General features: G+C 38.6%; 1 protein-coding gene across 2 annotated transcripts in view; it reads right to left on the bottom strand.

The window, feature by feature from the left end:
- Positions 1-26359, bottom strand: part of ptn (pleiotrophin) — a 52826-nt gene that overhangs the window by 2339 nt on the left and 24128 nt on the right. For both annotated transcript variants that reach the window (XM_063460491.1, XM_063460490.1), the window contains exons 2-4: positions 11985-12076; positions 10398-10571; positions 6059-6220 (exon numbers count right to left, since the gene is read on the bottom strand). In XM_063460491.1, coding sequence (XP_063316561.1) covers positions 6059-6220; positions 10398-10571; positions 11985-12075 — 427 coding nt within the window. In that variant the 5' untranslated portion in view covers position 12076. The remainder of the gene's footprint in view (positions 1-6058; positions 6221-10397; positions 10572-11984; positions 12077-26359) is intronic.

Here is a 26359-nt window from a genome sequence, read left to right on the forward strand (position 1 = left end):
TTTGGAAGCAAATGTTACTTATGTGGAGAATTCAGAGTGCTATGAATATTATGCTTGGAAGCGTCTTAGCAAACTGACTTAACAATACAATAACAGGGCCTTAAAGCCTTATTTTTTTTAAAAAAAGATTCAGTTTTTAATTGTGCACATATCAAAGCTTGTTTTCCCATTTTAGCCTTTCCTATAGCTTTATATTTAAAATACAGACAGTGCAGTGGCATCTGCACTCCCTCTCAGCAAGAAAGTGGTTTTTGAAAATGCTACAACCTAACCATGAGTCTGTCAAGGTAGCCGCACTGCCATGACTCATCTGGACACTTCAAAGGAACAAAGCCATGCTTAATATTGTTAGTAACACCTGTGCTTTCCCCACGATGACAAGTGAAAATGGCTGGTGTGAAAAATGCATATGGATAATGTTGAATAAAAATAATACATTTTGCTCCTTCTGCACTTTTCATCCTCTTCAAAAATACATGTTTGAAGTTCTTAGATGTTTGGCATGTCTAATCTCTGACTATAAATCGTGTTTCAAAGCAAGATTTGTCCAGCTTAGGACACGTTGAACGGCGATGTCAGCCATCTGCACCCAAAGCACATACTCTAAACAAAAGAAGTGACTTGGCAAAGTAGAAAGTGATGGTGTGTGATGAAAATGACTGTCATTATAAGATGTCTGGAAATCCAGCAGGGACAGTAACATTCAGAAAAGCTACATTGTGATTCTGTATGCATTCACTTTGTGCACTTTTGTTTGGAGAGATTACCTTAAGAAATGATCTTAGCCTAATAACGTGCTGGCAAGCAGTTCTAAACTCCGACAAGGCGTGCTTTATCAATGAGATTCGAGCCGCCTTTCAGCCTTTTAACATTCTCAATGTGCACTACCAGGAAAAAGCTGAAAATCTCTTCTTGTCATCTCAGTTGCAAACTTCCACTGGCATAAGAATCTTGACATGCAAAGCGCTCTCGCCCCTGCAAATACAGAAATTACTCTTCCATGCCATTTGTTTGCTTGTTTTTGTTTTTTTATTTGTTTCAATGTTTTCTCTCTCTTCATCTCCCTGCTGTTTTGTGTCAGCATATTTTGCTCCCTGGAGAGAGAGAGATGGAGCAAAAGGATTTATTCTCATGCTGTTCTCTCAGCTCCATATATGAGATGTGGACTCTCATGCCAGGTTGGAGTACTTTCTGCTGCATTTGCACATTGCATGACTCTGCTTCTTTTTGCCTCTGACACAGACTCATAATCAGACCCTTGCTGCCTTCTCCAGCTCGAATCTGCCCTGAGCCAAAACACAGTGGCTACATATTTGCACAAATTTCAGGCTTTTTGCATTCACTTAATAAAAATGCACATATTAAAGTAAAACTTGCATATTAAGTTAAATAGTTTACAGTTATCCTATATTATTATGTACTTTATACTTCTGCTTCACAGGAAGAAAATGATACTGCTCCACATTATTGAATTACAAAGTAAAAATTAGCTCCACCTCAATGAAATGCAATGTTACTATTTGACATCCACCTTTTTCACCCTCATTTGATCAAACTTTCTGTGTTATTTTCTAATTAAAACATTATTCCCAAAAATATACTCGATTGAAAATGTATAACATTTACAAACAGTAGCTAAGGACACAGTATTACCAAGTTTTTTGTTTTATAATTTATTCTAATTGTTTTGCTTCTCAGACTTTCATTGAGGTGGAGACAGCTGCTTAGACAGCTAAAGCAAGAGAGCTGGAGTATGACACTGATGCACATGCCATCAGTGTCATAAAATGGCATAAAAAAAGAATAAAAAGGCATTTTATTACTTATTACAACTTTATCAATTATAAAGTTTGACCACTCTCAACCTCAGTTTTCGCAGCTATGCCTCTTTGCCTTTGGGAAGCAATAATCCTGAGTGCAGTAACACAACCATATGTGGCTGTGAATGCATGTCTTTGACTTAAAAATGAGGACACCTCCTGTCTGTTCAAGATGAATGACAGAAGCAAATTCACTCCAAGAAGATCCAGAGATGCCAGATTTCTCCTAACAAAGCCTTTTGTTTTACCTGAAATCAACTTTGGCATGCAAAGACTCCCTCACGCACTGCTCTGTGTGTTCTGCTGAAAGAGAAGGTGGGGACCTTGAGATTTCTACAGGTATTCATAATGTTTCATTTCTGTCAGTCTTTGTTCTCTCTTTCGCTCCAGAGGGTCCGTGTTTCACCTGGACTAGACAGCAAAGACACGCAACTCTGGATCTCAGATCGCTCCCAAGGTGCCTCTTAGCATTGTCTCCTTCAAAATCTCCAAATGACAGATGCTGCCGCCACAGCAGCAACCCTGCTGCACTCAGGGAAAACCCGGCTGCATCTCCTAAACCTAAAGTGGCTGGTCAGGATTACATATTTGGCTGGGCAGATATGTTCTCCCAGCTGGGGGTTAGATGGTCTCTTCTTTCTCTCACTTTCTCTCTCTAAGGCAAACATTTCTGTGTTTGTTTGTTTTTCAGGGGTTTTTTTTCTTCTTTTCATAAGCCCTCTGATTCTGCTGCTGTGGACTGTATCTCTGCCATCCCCTGACTCACAGAGTAGAGCATGCACAATTCCCCCTACCATGTGAACCTTATTGTGCACAGCACCCCCTCTCTGTTTCCTAGTAGCTCCCCTGTTTCCCAAGGCTTATCTTCCAACTGGCAGACATGGGATATCACACCTCGCACAGATATCGAGTCTCTCTTCCCAACTGCCTCCCTTCATGTCTACCCCTGTCATCCTTGCTCTGCATCTCTTTTGCCCTCAGCTCTCACACCTCTTAGGTTGTCACACCGCATCCGTGCATCTGGCTTTAATTGATGTGCAGGTATGCGGTGCTGCACACATGACTGCTAAACAAATAGATTTTGACACAGTCACAGACTATATTTAAATACATGCTGTACTTTTTTACTTGCGCTGCGCCTTGAACTGATGTGCAGTGATATTGTCTACATGTTTAATGTGGATGTAATCAAGCATCTCTAAACGATTAATAAGAATTTAATAAGGAAGTCATATTTGATTTTGTTTAATTAAGTAAATTAATCATTTGGTTCCTTATGAAACACTCAAGAAACTGAAAAAACCTGCATGTCCATAGTTGCACAGATAGATGAAGGTCTGAGAAGTATAAATGAGCACACATTCAATTTCACATTAAGTAAAATATTATTTTGAACAAAATGGATCCAATTACTTTCTATACCTTCTAAATATAAATCCATATACACCTTTATGTGTTTAAAAGTATCATATACTTGCTGCAAAGCGTGAGAGATGGTAAGTAGAGTACATCTCTTCAAGATGTTCCTACTGTCACAATGTATTAACAATGTGCTACCAAGAGAAATACTCAACTGATCCCTCTTTTGAAAGTCAAATAGTGTGTGGAAAAAAATCTTAAGACAAACAGTATTGCAGACAGATGTGCAACATTTCACAGCACTGCAGTGGCAGACGTGTTGCACTGAGAGGGTCTCTCAGAAGTGCTCACATTGTCTTATCTTTGCAGAGCGGGACTTCGCCTGACTGTGGTTGTTTGATGAAGCGATGGTAAGGTTAAGTAAACTGTATGTGCAAACTTCATGTGCACACATGGCATCTGGGGAGTGTGATAAGGTTGCCGTTTATGGCCACTGGCAACATTTTGTACTCATTATAATCCTGTTTGGACAATGGAACATCCTTGTTTACAAAACTGACAAAAAGCACCAACTCATTTGGAATGAATCGAGTGCTTCTCATCAACAGTTTTACCTCAATTTTTCAAGCAGGCAGGGATATATTGTAGATATTCCATGTTTATTTCAGATTTTCTAAATACCTTGTATCTTATAGCTCCTTAAATGTTCTATAAACTGATTAATTCCCACATTCTCTGTGAAATGGAGGCAAAAGTAGTCCTCAGTTTAGTGTCTTATACATGACTGAAGAAAGCTAAAAGCTTGTAATTATAGCTGAATAATGAGTTAACCTATTCACCCTTGCTTTAACACTGTCTTTCACAGCTCCAACTTAGCACTTAAGTAGGAGGGTTTCCATCATACTGATGGCAGATTGAATATAAATTTGAATCACAGCTGGCTTTTCCTCGATTAAATCATCTGCAAGGGTTTGCTGGATTTAGCTGAGATGCAATCAGTCTGAGATGTGCCGGAGACAAGATAAATATCTCCTGAATTTACACAGTTATTATCACAAAGAGGATAGAATTAGTTCATTCTCCCAAATACCTTGATACATACTTTGTACTACTCTACTGATGCCAATCCATCCTAATTAAAATGAAGCCCAAGTTATTTTGCCTTTGATTTTGACCCATGTGTCATGACAAACAAAAGATGTAAATGTGCGGACGTGTCAGGATACAGAGAAGCACTTTGGCAGAAGAAACAAAGAGGTCTGAGCGGTAAGCATCCCTTCAGCTACGATTAATTACAAAAACGAAGTGATCTGACATTGCCCGTAACTATTTACAGTGATCTAACAGTGAAAGTCCCGGAATGATTTTTCATATAGACCATGTGTCTGCGTGGGTCTGGCTTTTGATCTAAACCAACCTAATATCATGTGAGTTTCCTGGAAAGTAAACAGTTTTCAAACGAGCCCAAAAAAGGCCAGTGTTGTACGTAGGGTGGTTTTCAACAGATCTGTCTTACATTACAAATATTGAAGGAAGTTTATGAACATGGCTTGTAAAAAAGGCTTTGTCCTGCTTTAATTTCACCCCAGATTTATATTTTACGATGATATTTTGATTCCTTCTGTAAATATTTTGAATTGCCATTTTCTTTTAGGTACAAGTTATATAATAGGAAGCAGACAGTTCCTATATTAGCATGCTAAATTCTAACCAATAAGCGGTGCACTTTTCTGTACACCCCTATTTCCTACACATACCAAATAAGGCTGTCAGATGAAACTAAAACAGCAAACCAGTAGATCCTATAATAGCTGGACTAATTGAGCCTCACTGGAATTTGTAGAATTTTTTTGATGTACTTGGCACCAGCCTTACACATACTTGGCAGGTGTAAGGCTGGTGGTCAAAGTGAGTGCACGTTGTGGTCTGAAGTTGTTTAAAAGAGCAGTTGTAGAGGGGAAAAAAGCCAAGAAATACAAACACAGATTCCTTCATTTATTAGTGAGATGTTCCACAGACTGAGTAAATATTCACGGGTAGGTAGCCAACAGAATTGTGACTGCTTTGAGGAAAAGAGATTACAATTTGAAATTTCCACTAAGGCTCCATTACTCAGACTATTTTGGGATCTGCATGTATTCTGTCTTACTGGGAGTTTAATGGAGGGTTTACAATACGCTCGTCTCTCTGCTTTCATTAGCCACCCACAAGGTGTAGTCTTGGAACTGGAGGTGTACTTAGTCAGCGAAGGAATTTCATTTCCAGTAACTTCAAAATAGCAATATGGGCTGTACAATGTGAGTCATCAGAAGCTGCTGAGCTTAGCTGCTAATCAATAACCTTGTTTTTTTAAAAATACAAAAGGTAGGAAATACTATATTTGATGTATTTCTAATTGAAATGTTAAATATTTACCAATTACACATTAAAGTAACACCCTCCTAACTAATAAGTAAAGTTTATTTAGCTAATATTATTAATTACTTTATATTAGATCATAGATAACTTCTTGGATATGATACAGGGCCAATGTAAAAGGTCACATGCATGTTTCTGACAAGCCAGTTGCTTTGAGTCGCATTCATTTTTAGAGTAGAGCACGCTCTAAGATCAGTAATGAAACCTTTATTTTAAATGTCCCTCTCTATATAACTAATAATAATGATACTTAATATATACGAGACACTAGATATATTTTAGATATGACATTATAATTAACTATCAAGGAACGATTTTTACCAAAAAGCTAATCTCTTTAAAAGTAATAGCAACAAAATGCATAGTACAAGATATCACATTTTTGGACATGGTGATTCAGCATAACAACTTTAGTGCATCCCACCTTTCATGCTGCAAATGATTTATTTCTGTCATCTTACCTTGCAGCTTGGTTTTAGGGATTTTCCCACAAGGCTTGGTGGCTGTGACGGTGGCGGCGCAGGTCGCGTCCATGAGCGCTCGCTTTAGCACTCCCGTTCTGTTCTTCTTGCCCGTTGCCAGATCGCACTCCCCCCAGGCCTGGAAGTCGTACTTGCATTCACCTATCAAGTAAAAAGACATCAGACTTTAAATCACCTGCTTTTCGTTAGTGAAGTTTTGAAGAAAGAATGGTATGGACGGGATCAGAAAGGAAACCTGCACATCTTACATTTGTTTCTAAAAGGAGTCCATTGTAATCAGTGACTGTAACAAGCCCCTGAGCCTGGGGAGTGCTGAGTCATTGACTTTGAATGGGTGTTTGATGAGCAGTTGCCTATCCTCTTCCATCAAGAGAAACTGTCAACCGCTCACAAAGTGTCTTCATGAGACCATTTTCTTAACAACAAACTAAAGTGTGTTTATGTTTTTTCCTGCTGGAATCGGTGATGCTTCACAGTTTGAGTCTCATATTCTTGATATGATGAAACCTTCTAAAAGATGAATGTAATCAAGCAGAGCCTGGCTCCTGGATAGATGTAATTTTAGAGGAGGACAATTTTACATATTCGTGATGTTTGGGGCGAGGTCTTGCTGGTGCTTTCATTTTATCATACATTTTAAACAACTTAAATTCAACCAAAAGAAGTGCAAGATTGCTCTAGACGGATGGCAACAGTCGCTAATGCACTGTATGTTATGGATATTGGTTTGAAAAGCATGCAGGCGTGTGTATGTTAGTGTTTGTTTTTGTACTGTATGTCCATGTCCCCCTTATCTCTCTCCATTAATTTTTTTTCCCCAGTCTAGCCGGGTTCCCTCGAGGATGTGACACTCATTCTTCTGCCTCCTCTCTCATCAAAGCATCAGCGCCCTTGTCACTGCTTCTGAGATCCCAAGGTGCTCATCAGAGGAGGGGAGAGGTGGGAGAAGGGGCGAGGAAAAGAGGGGCGAAGAGCGAAGAGGGGGAGTGACAGGGCCATTGTTGCAAGAATCCTACAGGGACTTCCTGAGCAACCAACTTTAAAAACCCTATGCCTCCACAGCTGTAAATTGTCTTGGAGAGAGAGCTCCCTTGCTGACTACCAGGAATTTGTCAGGCAGCTCATGTATTCTTTAAGGTGTTTCATACAGTGTAAGATACAGTATTTGTGCTGGCAAAAATGATGGTTGCAAAAGTGTAAATAACACCCCCTCATGGCTATTCATTAAACCAAAGTCTCAAATCACTGAATATAACTTGTTAAGCAGTGAAAAAGACCTCAGTCATAACTCATTTCTACAGAGCCTAAAGAAACTGGAGTGCCATCAGATAGAGACAGAATATATGCAAAATGAAATATCATCATGAAACAGCCAACATTTTGCTTTTGATGTTGTTTCATACATTTCACCATCACTAAGATCATCCCCACCATCTATTCTTTATATCACTTATTCTTTATTTCTAGAATGATTTCTAGTTTAAGTCCATCTTGCTTTCAAAATCTTAAAAAATATGCACATAAATTTTATGTACAGTACTGTGGTCATGAGCCATCCTAAGTTCCTTATATTTTGCTTCCAACAAGATTTTTGCCATTTTTAAAGTGGTCTTAAGCAGTTTTCTAAAGGAATTTTTGTTTGTTTTTCAAGTTATTTAATACCGATCTATAAATATTTCAAGGATAAAAAAAAGTCACCTTTCTTTTTCAAAGAACCACATCATTTGATCTCTTTTTTTTTAGTTGAATGTATATAAAATGCCAAAGGTAATACACAGTGTGACAGATATAAATAAGCAATTTTGCACCAACAAGGTGATTCCTAAAAGCTATTAACTGAAAACTTGCTATAGCTCAAAAAAAACATGAACGGTATGTGAAAGTCATGTCTTTTGCTGGAAAAGAAATGCAGCAAAGACCTGACACAGGACCTGAGAGACACGGCCATTTCTGATGAGTACCTGATCCATCTACTCATCAGAAATGGTCTCAGAGGAAGCGTGCCTGTTAGTCATTTAAAGGAAGGGAAAAGGCTGAGGTATGCTAAATTACATAAGAATTGGACTGACTGCGACAAAATGTCTTGGGGAGTGATAGATCTAAATTTTAAATGTGTGTTTCCAATCATCATGAGTATGGATGGAGGACAGGAGGTCAGGAGAGAGGTACAACAGTACAGTACAGTAAAAACATAGTGGAGGCTCTGTCATAGTTTAGGGCTCCATTTCAGCCAGTGTTGTTTGCTAGAATTGATCGAATTATGAGTATAGAAAAGCATGCTTGGATAGAAAAACATACAATGGAGCACTGTCAGTCATGGATTGGTCTGCCCAGAGCTTAAATAACATTATCGAAGCAGAGAAAAAGGCAGCGAACATTCAAAGAAGAGCTTTGAATGTTCTTTAAGAAACCTGGATAACTATTCCTGAAGACTACTTAAAGAAATAAAAAGAAATCTTGACTAAGAGGGTCCAGACTATGTTAAAGAATGAAGGTGATCATACCAAATATTGACTTTTAACCTTGTTAGAATGGTATAAACTAGTATTTTTGCCTTATATACTGTATATTCTTGTATGTGCATGTCTACATTTCATCACTGCACCCTTTTCCCATTTTCTGAGCAATATATAAAGAAACAAGTGATGTCTTGAGACTTGTATGACATATGAGTATATGGGGATGGTCATCTATTATATGGAGTAGGCAGAATTTGTTCTATGACTACCCCTTAATCCCTTTCCTGGCAATAAGAGATCCAGATATTTGTAATTATTTATTAATTTTAATTACTTTCATGCATTTTCATTTCCACCTAATAAAGAAGCAATGTGCTTGTGTTTTTGTGCTATGAAAAACCTGCATACGCTAACAGTTTTATAGAAATGCACCACGGAACCAAATATTGCTACTTCCTAGTAATTCTTCTCCATTCAGCTCTCACATAGCTGCTTTCTGTGGATTCATATTGTATCAGCCACTGCAGCACTCCATATGACTTATCTCTTTCGGTTTATTATAATGAGACCCATTAGCTGCTGTGTTTGTTACCTTGGTCACCAGTCCCATAGGTACTCGTGTTTTTTGTGTCATGCTGCTGGAAATCCCAGTTTTACAATATTGTGCCCACCTCTTATATTAATATTTATTCTCCTCGCATCACTGTGTTATACTTTGGCAAGAGGCAAAGAACAGTTTGGGCCGTGTGCTGCAAACTGGAAAACCAACGTTAACCTAGTTTTCACTAGTTGGTTTTTAAGGGTCTTTTGGGTCTTAGTATTCTAATTAGATGTAAGAGTTTTGCCAGATGGGATGTCAAATCTTTCATGCTCAAAACTCTTAGAACTATACTAAAAAAAAATCTGTTTTTCATGTCTCTTTTAAGACTTCATAGCTAAAGGCATATAATACAGCTCCTTATTTGAGTACGCTACCTACTAGAGCTTAGATAATAAGTGTACTAGTAACATAGTATATTAATTAATGGCAAACAGACATTTTACTCAGCTGCAGCATATCCAAATATAGACCTAACAGCCAGGGTTGAAGTAGAGGGTCTTTTCACACCTATTCTTACAGGTTCTGTGGGGCGCAGGCACCAAATGTTACAGTGTTTATCCATTTTTTTTTCCAAGTACAAAAGTATCCACACTTAAAACGACACTACTCTCATTTTGCAGGATTTCCAGCCAAGAGGGGCAATTCACACTTTTAATTTTTTTTCTTTTCTTAACTAACTTTCCACAGTTTCAAACACACAGGCGTGAAACTTAATGCCACTCCTCCCAAACTTTTCTTGCTGTAATCTATGTAGCCAGTTAGCACCATTATTTCCTGCAGTGTGTTCATCATTCGTGACAGGCACATTGCAGAGCAGCAGGCTCCTGCCTGACAGGCCTTACTGTGGGAACAAATGTCCTCCAGGCTTGTCACTGCAAGACATTTCGGCTGTAAAAGCCTCACCGTCTCAAGCCCAAAAAAGAAAATGACAATGCTGGGCAATTATTCCTATGTTTTCCATGACAATATATTATATACTGCATAGACGTTTTTGTTGTACCTCTAATTAGCTAGCTTACTCATTCCTATTCTGAAAATGGGACCATTGTTTGTGTAAATGACGGGCCACAATAAATCATCGGGAGACGTGGTGGGAGATGGATGGCATCCATGTATTTGTACAGAAGGAGGGGAGTCCTGGGTCATTTAGAAGGCATAAATTATTTAAAAACCTAAAGCAGTACGTATTCTAAATTCTACTGGAAAAGTAGATCCTTCTTTTCCTACTTCAACAAAGCAACATGTGAACATTTATCACCTCCAAACTTCTTTTTCCAGTTGCAAGGGATCTTGCAGCGCTGGGTCTTGATGGTCTGCTTGCAGTCAGTGCCGGTGCGTGTTCCCTCCCTGGTGCCGAGTCCACAGTCCCCTTCGTTGGCTACGCACACACTCCACTGCCAATCCCCACAGTCTGACTTGCGTTCCTTCTTTCCTGTAGAATCACCCACACAACACACTAAACATCCATATTATAACACAACATCAAAATAGATAGCGTTGAGCAGGAATGCCACCCATTTTCCCCATGAACGTCTGTTTACAGATCTTGTAAAAAGCTGCTCACAAAACCTGACAAAAGACAACAAATATCACTACTTGAGGCTGAAAACAACATATTTGGGGCCCAAGACAACACAGAAGGAATCAAATCTGGAGGCATGAATTTAGCTAGATGTGAACTTATCAGCTCATCTCTACTAAGGCTAGTAGCTACAGGTTGTATTACTTCTATCAGTATAAAACAACTGAAACTTAATGAAGTGAGAGGGCCAGAGCTCCACTGAGGGTAATCTAAAACATAGACTAAACAGATGATAGTGCTTGTTCTATTACACGGATTTTTGTACTTGCTGCCAAAAGTTAATGAGAGCTCACAGTGCACTCATACACTGCTGACCTAAACTGGTGAAGAACTGTCTGAAAAAACAAGGCTGTTTTTTATTCTTCTTTTAAGCTGAGTTTAGTAGCAAGTATTCCAAAAAAAAAGGGGAAAGTTTAAATTGTTAATTAAATGAAATAGTGTTTCAAACACCCCTTGATTGTTGTTCATTGTGTATTTTAGGACAAACAAGGTGTGTTTTCCTTTTGTTTTGTTTGTAATTTTTTAAAATAAATGAATATAGTACAAATAATATAGTATTCCAATAGCATGGTTCTCCATTACTCATGCCAGCTCCTGTAATGGTGTGTGTTCAGCCAGACACCAGCGTGATTCTGTTATCTTCTATTCTAGAGGGTCAAAAATTGAGATTTTAACATCAACTGTGAAGTTATTTCCCACAGTGAAGTCATGATTTAGGTCTTACATCAATCTTGCTCATCATTTTTATTTATTAAATCTTCTGTTTATGAATTCCTTGCTTAGCCTGCTGCAATTGCAGACCAACTTCAGTTAGATGGTAGAAACTGCAAGGATAGATGGATGGTTGGATGTTCGTCTGTTAAAGTACCCCCTTTAGGACTGTATCACATTATTTTAAGGCGGCTGTAATGAGTTTAGGTGTTTGCACTAATTTCCAATGCAAATTAACTTTTTTCCCCTGAATTTAAATTAGGTTAAATGTGTTTTCTTTACCCAAGCGGGATTACTCCACTTTTTTTTTGTTCCTTATTGCAAGTTATTCCTATTTGTCTCTTGTTAATTCTCATAGGAGACCAATTATTTTATCCTCAAAGTTGTATTTTAAAAATTATATTTGTATTTTTTGAAGAGTTTTGTATGACTAAATTAGTTGTTCAACAGGACAATGAAATGTGACAGCATGCACACTGCTTAATTTAAGGTCAACTAACACTTTTTCTCTTTATCTTCTGACAAGTATACTTAACAGTTTGAAGGAATCACCTTGTTTTTCTGCTTTGCCTCCTTCAGCTGCAATCACTGTAAGCACCAGGAGTGCTATTGCCACCCGTGTCCACTGCTTCTGTCCATTCATTCTGAAAGTCCCAAAAAGACAGCTGTTAGCAGGAGAATCCTACTTCTTCACGGTTTAAATGTTACAGATCAACATCAAGCAGTTATTCTGTGTTCCTTAAAATGCCTTTTCTATAAGCAACTATAGTCAGCTAATCCACTCCCTTAGTTCACACAGGACACAAAACCCCAATCCCAGCAGATAATCTGATATCATTGCCGCTCCACATCAGTTAAAGCTCAGATCATTCCATTCTTTGAATCCTATAGGCAGTTGGCATATATCTGCAAGCCACTTTGCAACCATCATTTCCTCAGCTTCTCCATTCCATGCTGTCTGGCTTCATCAGCATTATGGATGTTGCCACTGGTATGTGCTTTTGTCTCTACCAACCTGCCTGTGCTCTGAATACCCTTGGGTTTCCATGTATGCATGTGAGAGGGAATGTTCTAACATTTCAAAGCTCTGATTTTACAGAAAATACACCTGAAAAGCAATCGTCATGCAGCCATCCATCACATGGATCAACAAGAACATCCTGCAAGATCTCGTTTCATGTTAGCCCCACAGTGCTGGGGCCTAAAATCAACATTTTGATTGTCTGCACTCAAAGTAATTTGGTCTCGGTGTCGGTGAAATGTTCACTATACGGGTTTCATTTATGTCAAATTTAATGTCAAAATTCTCTTTTTCTACACCCAAAACAAGAACCCTTAATGTTATTGAGTTTCTCACTTACTCTGTTTTTGGATTGTCAGTCAAGTTAAGTTGATCCTTCTGGTCACTTTACTGATGGATGCTAATATACTGTAAATGACCTATATTTTTTAATTATATGACCCACACTAACTGAATGATAGAGTTCATTGTTGTACTGCCTAATTAGATATAATAAGATACCCAAATTAGTCAGCCAACACTTGTACAACATATAGCACAACATATTTGTTCTTTTTCCTTTAATATAGATTCAATCATTGTTGAAATTCACAGGTATTCTTATTTTTGCCATCATAAAATGCAATATTCCCAGAGGCTAGAGAGACTTGAGATGCTTTGAGTCCAGGCTTACTGAGGTGCAAAACATTTGCTCAAGAAAAGATTATACCTGCAGCGAGAAAAGAGCAAGGAAGCAGAGGTGACCTCTATTATGTAGCCACTGTACAATTATTGAAACTGTTGAGGAGAATTTTAGCCATCTGCCTCATTTTTGTCCAGTGCAGCTGACATTAGTGATTCAAAATCTAGCTGATTTATGATTTCATAAATCAAACTAAAGCCACGTTTCATATTTCCCGACCTTATTTAATCCTCCTGCTGGTTTTGGATTGGCAGAAAGCTGTTACTGTCACTACCACTAGCCTAATGCACTGAGATGAAATTGCTGCAAAAAGCTTACTTTTTTTTGGCTCTACTGCCCTCTACTCTCCTTTTTTTCTGAGTGAGATCCTCTAGCCGACAGCACTCTCTGAGGGGGAAACAGCATGAGACTGAAGCAATTACAAAGTGTCTGACGCCAGAAACGTTCCTCTGGGCTCGAATTCTTGTAGAACAGTTCAGCCTGGCAGGGAAATAATATACATTTGTCATTTTTAATTAATCACGAGCTGGATCTGAGCCGTCCATCCTATTGTGCGTCCTCAGCTTTTCATTTCACTCACTTAAGATTCCACATAAGTTGAGTCTATGGCAGTGAGCACCTCTGAAATGTAAAGGCGTTCAAATGTTATATTTAATTATTTGCTGCTATTGAAGTAAGTTTTATCCCGGAGTTAATGTCTTCCAGCACTTCTCTGAAATTCATAATGGACCTTATGCCAGTGCCTGTAGTTTGCCTAGCAGATTGTTTTTATACTTTACTGAGTGCTCAGCTCACAGAGAAACCCCGTTTTGATTAAATACTTCAGACTCCGTCTCCCAGTTTTTAAGAGGTCCACAACTATTCATCTCCATAACCCAAAGTATGAAAGGGGGAAAAAATCATTGAATCCCAACTGTAAGAAGTATGTACAATGAGTTCTAAAAGATTCATAGAGAAAGCCCAATGAAAGCTCACTGATAAAGATCATTTTCCAAGAAAAAGGCATTGTGGCCTTTCAAAAGATAAGAAAGCCGTTCCCTGAGTTAGTCACACAAAGAATGATAGGCTTTTGGTGCAGTGCAGGCATAATAATAGGGGACATGGCAGATGACTTTGAATGAGCACTACATACAGCAAGTTAAAGTAAAAATATGTCCTGGAATTGAGCTGACTTAACCATTTCCTCTGTAGAAAGTGGATCCTGGGAGACAACAAGTTCTTCCTCTTCGAGAAGTTAATAATTTAAATGAAAGTCACTGTACCTGTTTTCAGAGCATGACAGCACCTATAATGGATGGATGGGTCTGAGCATTTGACTATACTTCAGTAGGCATGTGTGCTGCCAGTGTTCGACTTTGATAAGAAGCCTTCCAAAGTGCCTTCTTAAAGGACAAGCGCATATGCTTTCCATAAATGCTTTCTCTCATTTTCTTTACGCTCAGAGGCACCTACAGCTCTACACATTGACAGAAAGGAAAAGACTCGGCTCCTGCTATAACCTGAGCACAAACCAGCCTTCTTTCATGACTCATACCCCTATAGTTTGACTGAACCAATGGGGGATTTGTAAAAAAACATAATTCTCCAAGGTCCCTCAAGTCACCTCTTCCCTCCATGTGGCCAAAAGGAAATTGGTGTATTCAGATAAATGCATACAGAATCCAAATAAAGGATGGATATAGCTACTGTGACGTAAGTCGATTGGTTTATAAAGTTGTGTTTTGAATTCTCATCTTAAGCAATTCTATTTTTTGCTCTTTTTTTTTTTAAACTGGTCAACATGAAAGGTGCATCTAACGAGAAAAATAGGACACTGCACGCTTAACTTCGTTTATTGCCCATTTTACTCCCATTTTAATAAAATGGGAACTTTTTTTTCCAAGTAAGACATGAAACTTGCAATTAGGTTTACACTCATCGACTACTTTCTGTGATAAGCCTGTTCAACTGCAAGGCAAGTATTTAATCAGCCAATCACATGACAGTAGCTTAATACAATTAGGCATGCCAACATAGTCAAGACGAACCAGGTGAAGTCAAATCAAATATCAGAAGAGGAAGAAAAGTGATCTAACTTGATCTGAGTATTTCAGGACTTGAGACGATCTCTAAGGTTTACAGAGAATTACCCCAAAAAGAGAAAATATCCATTGTGAGGTAGTTTTCTGACTGAAAATGCCCTGTTGATACCAGGCTGCTTCCAGAAGTCATGAAGCTAACACTAACCCCCTGTTACAACCAAGGTATGCCGAAGAGTACCTCTGAATACAGAGCATAGCAAACTTTGAAGTAGATGGACTACAGCAGCAGAAGATGATACCGTGTGCTGCTTCTGTCAGCTAAGAACAGGAAACAGAGTTACAGTTCACACTGATTCACCAGAATTGCACAAAAGAAGATTGAAAAACTTCCCCTGGTTTCACAAGACTCATTTCTGGCATTTTCTTTCATTTTTGGGCATGAACAACATGAAAGCCTGGATCCTTGTATGGCTGTGTCAATGGCTGTGCCATGCCACAAGGCTCAAATCATCTCAAACCGGTGTTTGAACATGACATGTCATGTTATGTGTGAGTATGTGTGACTGTATTTTAAACTGTAAGGTGTACCTAATAAAATGCCAATTGGGTGTAGAAGCCTATTAGAAAAATGTTGATGAAGTGAAAGTGAAGTGAGCAGGCCATGTTTTTTTCTCTACATTCAGATGTGTTTGAAGAAGAGAAGAAAAGAGTCACTTCTGTTTGTCATTAGAAAAAATGCAGGTTAAGCCTTTTTGATTGGTTTCATATTTCAGACTTTAATATTACGTCCATCTTTTATATCTAGTCTATAAAAGATTATCATAAAATTTTTAGACATTTTAATGTTCAGCTAAAGTTGATACCTAAGTAGCCTGACACAAGAGAGCAAGAGTCATTAATCATTGCCGAACTTATTGCCAGATTCCAAACTAGATATTGAAGGCAGGAAATTGCAGTAAGTAAAGGTTTAGTGAAGTGGCGCTTTTCAAATAAGAGATTTTTTTTTTGCCCTCAAGGTTGTCTTTAGACAATACCCCTCACTGCCCGCCTTTCCTCAGTGCAGGAACAGGAGAAGTGAGTGTTTGCAAACTTCAACAAAGGGGGTTACTTTAGCTGGAACATCAGAAACATCCTGTGGTTGATGTGGCTCATGAGCCACTAAGAATGAGCCCTATCAAACCCTACCATTTGCCCCATTGATCCAAACAAATCTGTGAGTTTGCTGGTGAAAGGAAAGGAGGAGGAAAGCCAGTACCGGGCACAGATCGATGGATCTTCAGTGACTCCTCACATGCTTCAATAAATACGAACAAGATGCTCCTCCACTCCACAATAACCCCGCATTCAAAACACATCCCATCTCTTTCCCCTCTCTCGCGGACTGACGTAATCCCTGCTGAGAACATAAAGGAGAATCTATTTATACGATCGAATCCTTTGGTTGCGTTTGATATGAAGGCAGGAGGCGATGGAGTCAACAGTGAAGGAATAAAGGAGAGAGCAGTTTAATGAATCAATTATATGGCCCAAGAAAAGGGGAATTGCTCGGGTTATTAGCTGTACCGGCTGAGCAAAAAAGATTTCCACCATTACCCTTCTGTGAAGAATAGATTTTGGTTTCTTTAATTAAAGCTGTTAACCTCTCACAATCCAATTCCTAATCAGAGAACTTGTATAAATACATTTGGGGAGCATGCAATTAGGCAACAGCTCCTCTGTGTGTTTATAATGAACACAAATATTACCATAAGACACATGTATGCATTTAATATCACTTAGCTGCATATGAATTATACATTTTTAAACAACTCCTGGCTCCCAGAAGTAAATCAAAGGATGTGCTTTCCAAATGGGAGACACTTTTGGCTATCACTAATTTCATCACTCAATATTTAGACTTGCTCAAGAGGAAATCTTTTTTCATTTGTGATATAAGGAGTTTAGTCCAAATGTGCAGTAATGACAATTAGTAAAGTGGGTCACATGGGTTGGTTGTTTTTGTGAACATAAAGAGAATAATTACCCCAATCTAGAGCTCCAATCAGCATTAAATGGAGTTCCAGTTCGTTATTGAGCCTTTGAGGCTGCTTTTAACACCAAATGAAATTCATGCAATGAATTCATGCAATGAATTTCATTTGGTGTGCAATTATTCATTTGTAATAATTACACATAGTCAATCAACACAACACAGCACAAGCCATGAAAGCAAACAACAAGTTGTGATAAATACAGCAACACCCTGCACATGTCCCAACTAATCATCAGATACAGTCACTGACACTGAGCAGAGCGAAGCTGATACACGCACATTTAAACTCACAAATAACAAGATTAGATTTAAGTCAGACTTCGTGAATTTCTTTTATCTTTTATTGCAGCATTTCAAATGCAGTGAACTTTTTTTTTTTTTTTTTTGCTTCAAGTAGTCAAAAGTCATCTTTTTGGAAAATATTTTAAAATCCATCAAGATTGACAATCAGATTTTGTGCAGACCTCAGGAGACTTGGGAACGTTGTACTTGAGTATATATTCAAACTATTACAAAGAGCATAGAAATCCTTTAAAGTTAAGTGATTAATGGAATCGTCAGAAAATCAATTTAATGTCCCCACATTCAAGCTCACAATGTCAAAAAATCAGTTGTACTTCAGATCGTAACAAAGGATCAAGCAACAGGTCAGACAGGAACAAGTCACAACTCTCTCTTCTATTTCATTTGCTAAGTAAAAGGAGGGATGACAGCCAAAAGTGTTCCATATCATAAAGCTGACTGACGGAACAACACCGATCAGAACAGAAGAAAAAAACCCAAAAAACTCACTCCTCATGTGTCCCCATGTGGAAAACTATATGTGCAGTGAAGGGAAAACATGGTCCTGTAAGCTTTTTGCTCCCCGATATCCTTCTGGCCTCTCTAGCTTCTCTATTTTCAGTTTTAACATTTCACATGAACACAGGATAGAAAAGGTAACACTAAGCCAGCACTCACAGTTTTCTACCGAGTGATTAAAAATATGTTACTCAGGTCAGTTGGAGGTCTGTAAAGATGAACTGAGAGAAGACAAACTATCTTTACTGCTATGTGCATTTACCTGTATCTGTGTTCCATAAGAACATCTGCACATCTGTGACTGCAACTTTACCTCCCACCAGTTTTAAATCTTTCTGTTTAGTCTGAAAATGTCAGGGAACGTATTACACTGCTATAAGATGTAATGGATCACCTATTGTACAGAGAAAAGCACACAGGGTTATCAACCAGTTCTGCAGAAGTGGTATAAAAAATGTTCTTCAGGTTTGTGGAAAAAATATAAATCAACTCTCAAAATGAAAAAAGAAAGAAAAGAAAAATAAATGAATATGTATTATAACAGGTAGAATTTTGAGCAGCACCATCTTTATTGATTATTGATTCAGATCATTGGTGCAAATGGAAATTTGGAACCTGACAGAGACTCAACTTTGAGCATCTTAGCAAACAGAAACTGTAGAACCAGGCTTCTGTAAAAGTGCTCCAACCTCAAATCTGCCCAACATCATGAGCGCAATAATACAGGCATTTTTGCAGCAAAGTGCCAAACCCATACCAATTTTCTTCCCTCATTCTTTTCATAAATGCCTAGATTGGATCATGCTCCCCACTGCCAACAAATTAATGTTGCTGGCAGTGGGGGGCATGATACACTTCTTGATACAATGATGCCATTGAAATGCACCTGAAGCAAGATCCTCCACAAAATTATCTTTTTTTTTTTTTTCCTTTTTTGTGTGGCACGTTTGTCATGGTTGGTGTTATTGCTCTTCTTTGTGTTTCTAGTTTGCTCAGCCTTCTCTATCATCATGTGTATTATTAGCTTTCATGTCTATTTTTTCCTTTTGTACTTTGAAGGTTACTTTTTCTGTCTCTTGTATAAAATTTACTTCCTGCTTTTGCACTTTTCCCAGCTTTGTGACTGTCTCCACCATCCTCTTTACAGTCGCCTGTATTTGATTGTTTCCACCTGTGCTTCCTTCCCACATCATCAATCACCCTCTCTGTTTTTGGATTCATGTTTTGTTTTTTGTTTACTTTGCCTTTTTATGTGACCTGTGTTTAGGTTCTCCCTCCAATACATCCTGACAGATGTGACACTAGCTATTTGTCTCATAAGATGACTGTATTTATTCATGTTTCTAAAACATAAGCAAAAAATGCTAAATGAAACACATTTTCAATTGAAAAAAGAAGTATTATGAGATTGGACATAAGATTATGGTAGTCTTAACACTATAAAATTATACAATTGATGCTGGCTAAGATCTGCAAGGTAAATCCCCATATGAACCCCTTTATAATTGCCTCAGAACCTTTATGGAAGTCACCATCTAGAGCAGGGGTCTCAAACTCCAGTCCTTGAAGGCCGGTGTCCTGAAACTTTTCCATGTGTCCCTGTTGCAAAACACCTGAATAAAATTAGTAGGTCATTAGCAAGAGTATAGAACTTGGCTGCATGTTGAAGTAGCAACCCCTAACCCTACTCAAGTAAAGTTAAATAAATGTAAGTGTTTGAAAAAATGTACTTCTAAAAGTACTTTTATTGCACCATGTTCATTCACTCATGAACTGCTGTAACATGAATCAAATCTGTAGAGTCTTGCTAATGACCTACTAATTGTATTCAGGTGTGTTGCAACAGGGACACATGGAAAAGTTTCAGGACACCAGCCCTTGAAGACTGGAGTTTGAGACTCCTGATCTAGAGGAACTTGAGCTTTTGACATACCCAAGAGCACATTAGACTTGTAGTCAAGACCGCCTAAACCAAGACAATACCAAGACCAGAGGGTATCGAGACCAAGACAAGACCAAGACCAAGACAGACCAAGTCAAGACCAAGACAAAGTCGAGACGAGACCGAGCCAAAAAAGTCTTTAAACTGCAGCCAGATGCTGCTTCGTTTATGGGTATCAGGCATATTTATGTGTTTTTAGAGCTGATGCTTTTGTGCATGACACATTATCGAACGTTACGTTGTGTGTCATGGATACTGTTGACTCCAAATCTCCCGACCACTATGTCGATCTGAGACAGCAAGACCGAGACCAAGACAAAGACAAGACCAAGACAAAAGTCCGTCAAAACCAAGACAAGACCAAGACCAGGTAAAAGTGGTCTCGAGACATCCAACTCTAGAGCACATCATCACCCATGACTGCACCTGTTCCATGTCCAGCTCTATTTCTGTATATACCCTTGACCTCCTTTCATGTCGCTCATGCATTGCTTTGATTTGGACTACATTTTTTTTTTAATCTAATTTCATGTCGTCATCAAGCCTTAAAAAAAAAAAAAAAATCATGTCACATTGTTACGGTTTGCTGACACAGTTAAAACATAAATGGAGCAGGAAGTGTGGTTTTCTTAAGAACACAAATTTCCTCTATACACGTAAGATTTATCACGTCAAATTTGCTCAAATGTTTGTATTTCACCTGGAACGCTTATATGAGCAAACTTTGTGGATTTACTAACAGAAAATATTCTTTCAGGACACTTGATAGGATATGAGTTGAACTTACTCTGGTAACCGTTTGGGGTTTGTTTTGCTGGTTTGGAAATCTCCCTCATGAAAAAAATTCAGCTGAACTGACATCGGTTCTCCAAACAAAAAAATAATATATAACATGTGGCAAAAACAAGTGTCTCCTTGGATATTGATTTATGTTGCAAAGTCACATCTGATATTTAGAGAGAGAGAGAGGAAAAAACAAAAGAAAAGCCACAGTGCTGACAGATTTCCATTGTGTGGTTCATTGTTTTTTTGTTTATCTTCAGTTGTAGACAAACAACACAACACTGTGTCCTTGGAAAAGTCAGGCAGAAAAATCCACTTCTGAGTGGCTTTCCCATCCCGGTAGTTGTGATTCAGGAGAGGAGTGAATGCCTCACCTAGACACAGGGCATATTGAAAGGATTTATTTAGGAGTCTCTCTGTTTGTGTGTGTTCCTTGAGCTGAGCTTTTGAGAGATTCTAGCACAGATGAAATGAAAAGTGTATTGACTGGAAGACAAAGGAAGGCCTTTGAAAGGAACTGAAAGGCAGAAAGCCATGGAAAGTCGAGCATATAGCTCCAATATGCAGCCACTGTCACGGCTGAGGGTCCTGGGTTTAGCTTGTAAGATCACCTCCCTCGTGTACCTTAGTGTTTACTTTTTCTGCCTCTTAGTTGTGAGTCTGCATGCTTTCCTTCCTGCCTTTTTAACGACTTCTCTACAGGTCTGCCCGTGACTCTTTGTTGTTTGCCTTTATTCTCTTACTCCTCTGGTTTTCCTTTTTTTCTGTTGGACTTCAGTTGTGATTCACTCTACCTAGACTTTGCTGTCTTCCCTATAAGGAGCAACCTTTCCCTGCCTAAGAGTTTGAAATCCTTTCGTCTTAACAAAAACAGAACACCCACAGAGCAAAAATGTATCTACAAAATCTACAAAATGTAGATAACTACACAGTAAATAATGTGAGTGAAAGCTTGGTAAAATGCTGCTAGGTGCAGTAATCCCTCCAGGTTCGGTGTTGAAGGAAAGTGAATCGTTTTCTCGTGGGACCGTAGGATGCCTTAAATGTTGCACGGCACCATTTCTTGTGTGTTTAGGTTCAGATGATTAAAGGAAAATGCCACACTTGTGTTTTGTAAAGGTCAGACAATGGGGAAGAGGGTATGTGAAGATGGTCCCTACTACAGTATCTCTCAGAACAGCCTGAGAGAAGCCTCCAGGGAGCCATGCTCCAGAACAAAAGCAGCATGTGTGGCATCCTCTGTGTGTGTTTCAGCTTGTGTGTATTGTGTGCTGAGGCCAGTCTGAACAGCAGTGTAAAATAGGCTTGTTTAATGATTAAAAAAAACCAACAAAACCCCCCCAAAAAATATAATAACAAGGACGGCAGGCAACGGCTGTGTGAGAGCATCAGAGCTGAAACAGATGAAATTGAAGACTTCGGTTTATGCATGAATGCCTCCATCACGATGATCGTATTATATTATACCCCCAAACACTCATTCATTTGCTTATCCTCCCTCTCATCTCCCCAGTATATTATTAGCTGCATGAGAACATTATGAGCCCCATACTATCGCTGTGACAAATTCCAGTCATCCCAATTTTTAGGGTTATGAAACTGCAATATAGAAAAATTACAGTTGTATTAAAATTTATTGGCAAATTAAAGTTTCTAATATTCTAACTATGTTTTTACAAAGGTTGCACAAAGAAAGCTGGCGGCTGGAGCACTGCAGCAGTCGAGCAAACTTTCAATAAAGTTTTCTTTTTAGTGAAGTAGATATAAGTTGGTAAAATGCTGAAAAAAAACGTTCTGCCTCAGAGGGTAAACATTTAAAACAAATATTAGAGAATGTTCAAATGTAAGATGCTGTGCACGAACATTTGAGTGAGGCCAAAGTTATTTTGGAGCAGCACTGAGACGCACTCTAAGTGAATCGGAATTTTATTTATAATTTGCATAATTTACAATAAAAATATTCCATATTTATCGTACACCACTCCGCTGCCACCATTTAATTAGGCCTTTCTCTCGAATCAGGCATTTTAGCTGCTGCAGCCCCTGATCACCCGAATGTCTTGTGATTGGTCCGCTTCCATAAGCAGATTAACATCCCCCTGTAACAAACATGGGCTTGAGATTATAAAGGCACCTGAGCTGCCATTTCAGTGAGCGTGGCGAACAGCGCACTGCTTCGTAATACTGCATTCTGGTTCGCTTGGAGTTCACTGGGATTTTTCTCCATCTTGTTGTGTTGTGTTGTGTTGTGTTGTGTTGTTCCTAGGACTGTGGTCTTCTGGACAGAGATCTCAGATGTCATTACCGGAATCTCCTGGAGGCACTCTCCCACTCTCACCATGGAGATGTTACCTTCAACTTCTACATCTTCCCTTACTCCTCTCTCAGCCTTTGGCATTTTTCCAGCATCTTGTTTTCCTTCTACCTGATGTTGCTATCGCTTGGTGTAGGTACATCTGTTACCATGGATTCCTTCTCTGCTTGTCCACTGTTACTATGTCCAGTTGGTTAGCCATCACCAATTTGGACTTCCAGGCCATGCTCAGCACAGATGAACGTTAACATCAGCAATGAAACATTAAGGATTAATGATTCATTCAGTTCTTTATTGTCCAATAAGTGATTTTCTAAATTACTCTTCAAAATTGTTGTTCAAAATTTGTTGTAGTAGACTGGTCAAAGTTGGTCCAGACTATACTGGTCTAAAGGCATAAAATGTGAAGAGTATCTAAGGGCCAACGGGGTTTCCAATTAGCATGAGAAATTGTTGTTTCAAATGAGAAAAATGTTTTTTAAGCTACTATGAATATGTGATGAAGGCAGTAAAAGAATAATACCACTAGATGAAAATTAAGAGCGAATGAAGTCAGATGTCTTTGCATTGATAGCAGAGATGCACACAAGACACTGGTGCCTTGGCACACTGGGGGCAGCAATGCAGGACACCAAGAGATATAAATTTTTATGACACCATTAAAGTTCACATTTTGATGTTATGGGTTGGACACCAAGACTGTAGTTGAGTCCAGTTGGGAGCTTTGTGCTAGCCATTTTTTTTTTCAGATTTGTCTAGTGCTTTCTATTTTCACTTTAAGGAATGAAAAAAAGTAGTTTAATAACGACTTTCGTTTTCATTGTTGTTATGTGACAGGTTGAGAGGGAGACCCTTCACTCTATTTCCATAAATCAAGTGTGTGTAGCACCAACAACAAAACATAATGAGATTTATCTGTGAGGCAAAAGTGGTCATATTAGATGGCCTGAGAATGAGAATGGCATCTTGAACCTTAGAAAAATCGGCTCAGTGAGTCTTTGAAATTACTTCCTTAATTACTTACTTTTGATAAAGCAAAATAATCATCAAAACTCTGTTTTACCCCTTTTCATTTATGGAATATTTGTAGATTTTCTGTATATTGCATTCTAAATATAGGCCTTTTTGTTTTGTGTTGCACAAACAGAGAAAACCAAATAACTGTTATTCTCTAATGGATTCTGAAATAGTAAAATTGGTAACCTTTTTTCAGGAAAATTGTTCAAATTGCACAACCACAAAACTGCAGACACTTTTGAGAGTTTTTCTGAAAAGAACAGATTGCACAAGGTCATATCCAAACAGCAAAGATATTCATAAATATTACTTCTGCATCTATTCCATTTTATAAGGGTCTCACGATAAGATCTAACACATTTTGATAGTAGGCTGAAAAGAAGGCTACTTTGAGTCAGCAGGTTTTGCTCATTGTAGAACACTCTGAAATAGATGTGCCGTATTCATACACTGGGCTATTTTTACCCTGTCCTTTAATCTCCATTCCTTTCTGTGAAGCTCCAGTAGAAACACCTGTGTGCCTGGCTGCAGAGGACACCTTATCACCCACTACTTGTCCTTTTGCTTTTCTCTCCATTTGGGTACCTTTTGATTGCTTGAAATAGCTAGTCTTGTTCCCTTCACATGCTGGCTGTCCTGGTGCTGGACCCTTGCAGGCTGATCCCCCTGGCAGCCACTGACGGCACAGAAACAGCTCAATGCTGCTCCATCCCTCAAGCCCCACACAGTAACATCAGCAGTCACCGCCTCCCCTCTCTCCGTTCTCAAATGCTTTCTCCTGCCTACTCTCCAAAGGTGCCAATTTAGAGGTGTCTGTCTAATTGAGTAGGCAACATTTATCTGTATGTGTGCGTGTGTGTGTGTGTGTGTGTGTGTGTGTGTGTGTGTGTGTGTGTGTGTGTGTGTGTGGCTAAAGTGAGTATGTGTGTGTCTGTGTTTCTCTTAGGAACCTGCTGAAAGCACCTTGAGTCACTTGTTCATTAAAGTATGCTGGATGAGAAAGCCTTTGCAGAGAGCGTGGGTAGTTTTGTCTGGCTTTTGATAAAGCCATGCTCCCTCCCTTTCTCTTTTTTCCTATCCTCCCTGCCTCCTAAAATGACTTCTCTCTTTCTTTCTCTGCTTCTTATTCTGTGTATTTAGCAGAGAGTTATGCAAAGAATTTTGTTTTTTGTCCACTTGAGCAGTGCTTTGCATATCTCTGTGTATTTAATTTGTGCTTGTAAACAGACTGTTGAATTTCTTAATAGCAGTGGAAAGTCGGTGACAGCTTATTAAAGAGCCAAGAAATCACTCTTATTGAAAGTGAGAATGGACTTCATCTGCAGCTGAATAAGGTACATAATGCTGTAGAAGATCTAGTTATCAGTCACACCTCAGCTACGAACACTACAGTAAATTTGCACAATGGATATGGAAGATTTTAATTTAAAAAGTATCTACTGCTTTGGTTAGTACATTTATTTCAACTGTTTCAGTGTATATTGTAAATATCAGGGTCTTTACACTGTGTTCATCTGTATGTAATGGGCACTGCATGAATACCATTCAGTATATTACATATACTGACTTTTGCTACCGATTCAGATCCTTCAATGTACTTCAGAACTCAATGCCATTGTCATGTGGTTGTTTTTTCTCTTAGAAATCACATAAATATGCAACAACTGAGCAGTAAGCAGTCATAAACAAAAGATATTAGCCATGCCTTGCCAGTAAACTGTTGATTTCTTATTTTAAGCTGTCACAAATTAGTTCACCTTGAGGTATTTAGTTATATAAATAAAAATCCTGTACACTACAGGAAACAGGAGGCTGTGTTTCAAACACTAGTCACCATTTTCATTTTCTTCCTAATATATATCCCTCCTAAGCTTTCAAGAAGGGATGGCTTCCTGTTACCTCTCAAGTCACCCCCATTCACTCGCCAGTGCCAACCTACACAATAGTTACCCTTCTCATCCATTTAAGCCATTGCAGGCTCTGAACGTCTGTAGTTTGATAACATTCACAAATGATAGGCTACCACTTTCAACTTACATTTTTTAAAAGAAAAGGTTCACTCACAGAGTTACTAGAGTCCAACAAACCAAAGATGTTGCACTCAGCATCTTAAGCTACCTGTCATTTTGTTACATTTTGCAAAGAAAATGATAGAATAGGTCTAACAATTTGTTTAAAATGTAACCTAACCTAAACATAAATGAAAATACAGTATATAAGGTTAAAACAGATTCGCTTGAAAGTCAATGCCAAATTTGGTATTTATTCTTGTATTCTTGTAATTCCTCTTCTTCTTGATAGCCACCCCACTTCT

Source organism: Pelmatolapia mariae, linkage group LG17, assembly GCF_036321145.2.
Source record: "Pelmatolapia mariae isolate MD_Pm_ZW linkage group LG17, Pm_UMD_F_2, whole genome shotgun sequence".
Classification (NCBI taxonomy): Eukaryota; Metazoa; Chordata; class Actinopteri; order Cichliformes; family Cichlidae; genus Pelmatolapia; species Pelmatolapia mariae.